This window comes from Psittacula echo, assembly GCF_963264785.1.
Source record: "Psittacula echo genome assembly, chromosome: 7".
NCBI lineage: Eukaryota > Metazoa > Chordata > Aves > Psittaciformes > Psittacidae > Psittacula > Psittacula echo.
Window position 1 is genome coordinate 50,056,853 of NC_137740.1, and position 9,021 is coordinate 50,065,873.

Below are 9,021 nucleotides of genomic sequence, written 5' to 3' on the forward strand. Positions count from 1 at the left end.
TCTGTTGAGAAATGTGCACCAAGTCCTTCAGTTTCTCATAGCCAACCTGGAGTTCAGGTAGATAAAATTACCGCTTCCTTTCTTCAAGTACTCTTTTGCTTCCTTCAGGATGCCATGATTTTCACAGAATTCAACTGCTGAGGTTGACCAGATTTTGGGGGTTTACGCTCCAAACTCATCTTAGCGTTTACCTGTATCTTGGTTGCTGTGTGCATATGAGATTAACAGTCTTACATTTAGATTTTAAACTCAGTAACTGGGAATTAATTCTCTTTGGTAGATGAATGCAAGACACGCAGCAATAATACAGGTAGTGCTGCAGTATGATATTTGCAATGATTTCTGGTTAAGTATTTCTACCTTAACTTGTGTTATCACTGAGAAAAGCTGTAATAATCCTTCCTTAAAAGAACACAAAATTAAATGAGAGCTGAAAACTTTATAATTTCAAGCCTTTATCCACTTGTTTGAAAAGCTACTGAACTGTTGAAAATCTAGATTTGGAGAAAGTGCTGCAACTAAAATTAACTAGCAAAGTGTGTCAGCAGCTGGAAAGCTGTCAGTACTAATGTGAGGTGTTCATTCAGAGCTGGCTGAACAAATCCTGACAGCGGTAACACTGCACTGCCCCTTATCAGGACTGTGTAATTAATTTAAAATGTCCTCTTTCTAGATGAGAGTCTAGAAGGCTCATGGCTGAACAGGAACGAAAATATACATACTCCAGGGACACTGCAACCACCACAGCTCACCTCAACTGTCTTGAGAGAGAACACCAGACAGATGGGAGAGCAGATCCAGGAGCACGAGTCAGAGCAGGGATCTGAACAAGATTTTTTACACAAGTAAGTGTTGGAATTTCAGTATCAAGCACAATGAGCCAGGCACAGGAGTTATATGTTCTTTACACAGAAAATCTTAGTTGGTAGCTCTATAGATGCAGTAATTATTTGCAAAAACAACTGGAAATGTCTTGGCTAGCAATACTTTATTTTCAGTTCCCAGGAAAATATGTTGTCATGAAATCATGGTAGAAAATCCATATGTTAAAATTATCTCATAGCATAACCATATGGTTATGGTTAAATCTTTCTAGTGTTTGTGGCCCCAGGTTGGATTGAAGTATTTCCCTGGAAGACCCGTTAGGTGTTCTCTTTTCTTCCCCTCTGCCCTTTGTCATAGTGCACTCATTGGTCTCCAGCCATCCTAATGATTTCTTGTAAATCAACTCTTCAATCCAATTCTAGCTGCTGAGCTAGTATTTCCTGTTTCTGGGATAACTGCCTTCTCTGCCAAGTTTATTTTGCGCTAAATAATATAGAGCTTTTTTCACTCAATTCTCATTTTATGACCTCCATTTAGAGGGGGAAGAAAATGTTGGTTATTATATAACAGTACGTTCAGAATACACGTCTTGGAGAGAATGCTATTATGTGCTATTTCTATTAATTTGAGGAAACAGAATAGCAATACCTGTATTGGAGACTTTTTATAACTTTTATAGCTGAATGTACTGATCTAGCTATATTAAAAAGTCATATTCTACTCACCAGATGAATGAGATCTCAACCAATGTAGTATAGTATAAAATAGCTAGATTATGCTTCTTGGCTTTCTTCCGGATTTTGTCTATTGTGTTTTTCTTGATATATGTTTCCGAGGTTCCCAGTTCTTACTGAACATGCAGTCAGCCTGCTTGATCCCTGTTTAATCGTAAACTTTCCTGCTTCATCCTGCATTCTTTAATCATAGTATTTTCTAAATAGAAATAATTGATAATTTTTGCCTCAGACAGTAAAATGTTCTGCAAAAATAAATAAAAAAAACCCCTAAATTATCTAACAAAATTATCTAGCTAAAATTTTACAAAATCATCTAACAAAATTAACTAAATTTAACAAAATCTACCAAAAGCTACCAGATTCATCTGAGAAAATTAACTAAATTTAACAAATTTAACACAGTCTAACAAAAGATACCAAAATCTACTGAAAGCTACCAAAATCTAACAAAAGATAACACAATCTAACAAAAATCGCCTAACAAAATTAACTAAATCTAGAAAAATTACCAAAATCTAACACACTCTAGCAAAATCTAACACAAGCTACCAACATTTACCAAAATCTAACACAAGCTACCAGAATCTAACAAAATCGTTTAACGAAATTAGCTACATTTAACAAAAGCTACCAAAATCTAACAAATTTTAACAGAAGCAACCAAAAAACTAACAAAATAATCTAACCAAATTAACTAAATTTAACAAAAAGCTACCAAAATCTGAAAACTACCAAAATTGTCTAACCAAATTAACGAAATTTAACAAAAGCTACCAAAATCCAATAAAAGCTAACAATAGCTTCCAAAATCTAACAAAAATCTAAAAAAGCTACCAAATTCTAATAAAATTAACTACATTTAACAAAAGTTACAAAATCATCTAAAAAATATCATGTAACAATATTTAACAGAATCTAAATTATCTGAATTAAGTAAATTTAACAAAATTATCTAACAAAATTATTGTTCAAAATTTAATATAAGCTAACAAAATCATCTAAATTTAACAAAATTTAACTAAATTTAACTAAAATTTAACTAAAATTAACTAAATTTAACAAAATTTAACTAAATTTAATTATCTAAAAAAATTAAATTTAACAAAAGCTAACAAAATTATCTAACCAAATCTAACAAAACCATCTAACAAAATTAATCATCTTACAATATTTAACAAAAATCTCTTATCTAAATTTAACAAAATTTAACAAAATCATCTAACAAAAATGTAACAAAAACCAAAATTTAACAAAATGGTTTAACAGAATTCAACAAAATTATCTAACAATTTAAAAATAAAAATAATTAAAAATAAAATAGTAAAATAATAAAAACTGATGTTGCTTGTCAAGAGCTACCCTTAGCTTCCTACTGTTTCCTTGTGCTGCAATATACAAATAATATCAAATCTGTTGCTGTATACTACTGGATTTAGATGGTACAGCTTTTAAGGTATTTACATATGGGCTAAGTTAGTGGATGCTAAGCAGGGTATATATTTAAAAGCAATTTGGTTTTCATGCTGTGTGACATTTTTGTTTTAAAATGTGTGTCAGTGGCTAATTTGGATCACATTCAGTGAGAGGAAACAAGTTCTGGAAGGGAATCCCAAAGACATGTACAATGATGGGATGCGATTTAAGTATCTTAATCTGAAACATGGCCAAAAGCAATACTTAAGTAGATAGATATTGTCTAAAAAAGCCAACTCAAAATTGCTTGTGTTCGACTCATAACACTGCTTTGTTTGTTAGTCCCCAGATGCAGATATCTTGGTTGGGCCAACAGAAGCTAGAAGATTTAAATCGGAAGGACAGGACAGGCATGAACTACATGAAAGGGAGAACTGGTGTAAGGCATGCAGTGTAAGTTTGTTCAGAACATCCTCATCTCTAGCCCAGAACCATTTTAGATGACAGTGCCTCAATTTAAGTGTCACCTCTTCTGGTTTGCTGCCATCAACTTCTGTGACATTTGACCTCTTGTTAATGAAGGCATTCTTTGTAATGATGAAAATCGTGGGTGAAGTTGAAATGCCTGGTAATGACTTTTTCTTTCTCATTATTTAATCAGACGAGGTCTAATGGAAGATGATGCTGAGCCCATCTTTGAAGATGTAATGATGTCCTCACGAGGTCAGCTAGAGGATATGAATGAAGAATTTGAGGACACGATGGTCATTGATCTGGTCAGTAAATCTTATTAACAGCAAGTTTACAATGGATGAGAGGTAATTCAAAAGGAATTTTAGAAGTGCAAACAAAAAAAAGTACAAAATTTTGAGCCACATTTCCTGTTGTCTGAGAGAGCAGAAATGATCCGAATGCTCCCTAAAACTTACAGCTGCAGATTCTGGAAGGTGAGCTTCTCATCACCCAACACTCCCAAATCATTCTCAGGGCTGCTCTCCATCCAGCTTGTATTTTTTTTTCAGATTGCCCCAATCCATGTGCAGGACCTCATACTTGGCCTTCTTGAAATCCATGAGATTTGCACTGGCCCATCTCTCCAGGGCCCTCTGGATGGCCTTTTCCATGTAAAATAGGAAAAAAAAGCCATTTGCATTATACACTTCACCATTTTTGTCCTTTCCGATTTCTCCTTTTATATCCAAACAGTAAGGCATGGGTTACTTGAGGACTGGGCTATAATGTCTTGGAAAGAAAATTTAGGCAGTAATTCAGTTGCTGCTGCTGACTACCAAGGTTATTGTTAGCATCAAGGAAGTAAAATCTCTCTTTCACTAGTAATCCCAGCAAGGAAATGAAAGAATTTGATCAAGATAGTGAAGATCACATTTACTCTTATGTTCCTAGGGAAAGACAGCATAAAGGATTTAATTCTCAGAAATACTATGCAATCTTAAGTACATTTTTTTGTTCTAAACCCATTTTTTTGTCAAGGTCAGAGCTGAAATTTCACCATAAACTTAAAAGCATAAAGAGTTAAAGGACAGGTTTTATGCAGTGTGGCCTACAGTCCTAAAACAAGAACATCCTTAGATCAGCAACAGCCTGAGGCCTGTCCTTAACTGTGAGCACAGACTTAAAATCACTTCAGCTTTCACCCCAGTCCTTAAATAAAGCGTGAATGTAAGAAGCACTTCCGTATGCCAGGGCCTACCTTTGTATCAGACCTTCTAGGAAAGCCCAAAGCCAGATGCAGCTGTTGGCTGCAGAGCCACATGAATCCTTTGTACCCAGGCAGTTGCTGCTATGTTTTAAACCCACTACCTCCTCTTTTTAGCCACCTTCAAGAAATCGGCGAGAACGGGCTGAACTGAGGCCAGACTTCTTTGACTCCGCAGCTATCATTGAGGATGATTCAGTAAGGCTTTACTAGTATCATTTCCTGTTTATCTGCAGTTCTTTCTGATGATTGTTACACCCCATTGATTATTGTCTTTTACATCATTTTTCTAGGGATTTGGAATGCCTATGTTCTGAAGTCTGGTGAAGACATTTTACAAATTTGGAACTCTATTGTTTAGAGCTAGAGGCCTATATACTGTGATAGCTTGTATGAAAACCACATTTTTGATGTGATACAGTTTGATTTTTAACCAAATGATTGAGGTCAATCCCTTTTTGTAGTGACAGAAAGAAGAGGAACTTCTAAATGACAGAAAGGAATGTTGGCCAATCCAGTCACCTCAGAAGGGCTGACCTGAAAAATCATTTGTATCCCTGTTCTTGACTGTCCTAATACAGATATTTTTTTTTTTTCTGGATGAGGAGGAAGTTTTAAATTGTTAAGACAGCTGTCGAAATTAAACACTGTTCTACATATGTTTTCTGAAAACAACATTGAGTGAAAACAGAACTTTTTAACTTTATTTTTCTGCTGTACAATTTAAAACAGTTTTAACATTTGCCTTTTTATGTTTTAAGAGCTAGCCATTTTTATTAAACCTATGCCTATCAGCCATTGACTAGCGATGATGCTATAAGCAGGTCATTCTGGCTACAGAAAAGTGTTTTTGAACACACTGGATTTGATTAACATTATGGTACGCTTATATCCTCTCATAGGCATTGAGAAGAACACTCTTGTAGAAGAGGTTAGAATTCTAATGACGTGCATCTCTGCCAAAAAAATTCAGATTCTGATATGATAAACCCAGATTTTATACTCTTGAGAAGATTTATTTTTATTTATAATGGGACAGAAAGTAAGAGATGTCCATGAAGCCACTTTTCCAACAGATGCTGTGTAACATTCATTTTATATAGCACACGGGGACACAAAAACAGTAAATTTTCTATTGGTACTTGCTCTGTGCATTTTTAGCAACTTATACCAGCAAATAAAGTATTCTCAGTAAAACACACAAATGGTTCTCAAGTAATCACTTTGCTGTTTTTACTACCTACTTCAAGCCCTGCCAACCCAAGGTACATAAACAGCAACTTTCCTAGTCAAAAAAAAAAGAAAAGAGAAGTCAAGGGTGGGGGAAAGGAATCACTTTAGCATTACTAAAAGCAATTTTAACTGTACCATAAAAGAAGAGAAAGTCTACTTTCCATGCCGTAAATACCCTTTTCCGCTATTTTTGTAAATTAATTTTGCCAGTTAGAAGTACTGTATGTGCTGCATAGAAATTTGTGCTTAGATGGTGAAGTTCTTAAGCTTACAATGGAATACAGCTACATTTTCAGTGTTAACTGTGCATATTAAGAGTAATTCTTTGGGGGAAATGAAATATGATTTTTCAGAAAAGTTAAAAACATCAAAAAAACCCAAAACATTCTCAGCTAAGTCATTGTAATAAGAGATTTTTCAATGTCTTCACTAATTTGGAATTCCATTATGACTCTGCCAGTAGCTGCTACTTAGTTTAAAATGGCCCAATACCAGAGGTGCTGCCCATCCACAACTTGCACTGACTCTAGGATCTCAAAGAATCAGCCCCAAAACGTTAATCTTCCTTTCTGCGTTCTAACGTTAACATTTGACACGAAGCAGATTGACCCACTTGGAGCACAGCAGGTTTAGAGGTGCTTTTTCTGTGTTTTCAGCAACTGCAAAATAATCATGGAGCTTCTTTTCTGTTACGAGCTTGTCGAAAAACAAACGAACACATCAATGCCCAGTGCTTACTTGCTGGGAGAGAAAAGATCTTAAAAACAAACCTGCCTTTCACTCAGCTAAGGTTTGTTTCTTACAACATGTGCAGTTCTCAGACATGGTTGCCAAAAATGTTTGACTAGGTAATTCAGCCATTCCTCAGATGGTGGTTGGGTAATGTATAAAACATGAGACGTAGCTGGAACCTTATAAAATCATGTTACCTCCCTTCTTATTCTGTCCACCCCAAAAGTAATAGGGTGGGCAGGAATGGCTGCATTAAATTGTCATCACAGTAACCCTGTGAGCATAGTAGCATAACAAATGCTGCCTGGTTTGAGTCATAGTCTCAGACGAACCTTGTGCTTCACAGTCCTCTGTGTGGAAAACTGATTCCTAATTTAACATTGTAGAATACTGTATAACAAACATTTATTATCACGGTACCTGCAATGGGTTTCCAGTTCAGTTTGCAGTCAATAGGTTTTTGTATTATGAGTGTCTCCTTGATTGATTTTGCTAGTAATTCTGTAAATTGTACATTTACAATATGAGGTTTTTTTTTTCCTTTTGTACAATTTAAAACTGATGCTTCACCTTTCATTTAATAAACTATTCAAAATCATGAGTATGATGAGCACCCTCTTCACTATAACTTTCTTTAAAAAGCTCCTTTGGACCATCACATCTTACCATCCCATTTCTTAGTAGCCAAAGGAAATACTGAAAGGTGGCTTTTGCAGTCCAGGCTTCACACCCAGATTCCATAAGCGACCTCATCCACTCAGCTGCAGCGCAAAGGAAAACCCTGCCTGCTCTGCCTTTCTTCCCTCTGCTGTGGTGGATTTTTGGATTTTGGTTGATCTGGGAGGGGTTTATTGTGGAATTGCTGTAAATCTGGTAAGTCCTCACCCAAGTTGGGAGAGTTGCATTGTTAAAACTTAACACTGTCTGGACTGTCACAAATTCTGAGGAAAATCTCACCTTTCTGCCATGCATGTCTGAAGTGAACTGGACAATGTATTAAAGGCTTGGAAGGTCCAACAACCAGCTGAGCTAAATGGAGTTTCACAGATCCCTGCGATGAATGTGCTCTTGTTATTCCCGTGCCTCAGAGAGAAAGGTGCTATGATTGTCCAACTTGTGAATGATTTCATCTCTGTAGCATTAAAGAAAAACTGACTGACTTCTCACCTGGCCCACTTCCTAAAGGAAAATCATCTGAGTCAGAGAAAGTAACAAGATGCCACAGGTGAGGAACAGGGATAGGATTCAAGGCCTGACTACTCCCGAAACACAGCCCAAATGCTACATCTCAAACTGCTTGTAAGTTATGCTCAACTCCTGATGCACTGTGGAACACAGTAAGTAACCTTTCACACTTCTAAGTTCAGGGGCTGCTCTCTGTTGAAAGGATTTTATTTTATTTCTGTTGTTTCTGCAGGTGACTGAAATTCAAGAGAAACTCAAGTAACGTGGCCACAGCGGCTTCCCAGCGGGCTTCCAAAGCATTGTGCTGCTAGAGCAACTGACTGCTTGGGAATAGAGGGGATATAAAAGGCAAGTTCTTGTCCTGGCAAGGAATAGAAGACAGGATGAAGTCTATAGAACTAATGAGGTTAGGAAACAAGAAAGGTTGTATTTTACTCTTTGTGACAATGACAACTGGGTTTCTCATTTAGCATCTCCTCCTGACACTGGGCAGGCTGAAGAAATTATGTGCATACTGCTTCATTTAAAACAGCTTTTGCTGCTAACCCTGAGACATCCACCAGCAACTCTCAGCTACTAATTACCTCTGAAAAATCCTCTTGGTCCTTACAAACTCTGACTACAGCTTCTCAGTTACCTAAGAATTCACTTCATGGCAGCAACCCCCAACATAGTAACATTTCAGTTTACCTTACCTTGTTGTTGCAGCCAGCTGTTCCATGGGCAGCAGGTACAGGCATCTACTCCGAGCGCATGTTTGTGGTGCGGTACCACCAGGTACGTTCCTGCAGGTAGCTTCATTGTGTCTGCAGCCAGGATGGACAGTACATCTGTAACATGATTTAACAATGTCTAGTAAACAAGACATTGCCTCTAGCTAGTACAAAGAACAGTGGAGCTGGGATTCGGACTTGAAACACTCCTTCTGTACTGTGTTTTCAGATGATTTTTAGTTGTTGCCCTCCTCCACCAGGTACAGGCTCCACGCTCCATGGCTGTACTCACTTGGGCAGCAGCTGCACCTACCTGGGAAGAGATGCTACCTGCCAAGTTGCCATCTTGTCTTTCTTCCACTTCAGGCACATGCTTGGGGAGTCAACAGCAGCAGCTGCAGTGTGCAGGTATGTTAGTTCTCTGTCTTCTAATACAGTGCCATAAATTACTGAGGTTACTTATAAC

The 9,021-nt window shown here is 37.0% G+C and overlaps 1 protein-coding gene across 1 annotated transcript in view; it reads left to right on the forward strand.

Moving 5' to 3' along the window:
* STAG1 (STAG1 cohesin complex component) overlaps positions 1-5,958 on the forward strand; it is a 181,281-nt gene extending 175,323 nt beyond the window's left edge. The window contains exons 30-34 of the mRNA XM_080622692.1: positions 674-845; positions 3,318-3,428; positions 3,637-3,751; positions 4,810-4,890; positions 4,986-5,958. Coding sequence (XP_080478818.1) covers positions 674-845; positions 3,318-3,428; positions 3,637-3,751; positions 4,810-4,890; positions 4,986-5,009 — 503 coding nt within the window. The 3' untranslated portion in view covers positions 5,010-5,958. The remainder of the gene's footprint in view (positions 1-673; positions 846-3,317; positions 3,429-3,636; positions 3,752-4,809; positions 4,891-4,985) is intronic.
* Positions 5,959-9,021: the final 3,063 nt, after the last annotated feature.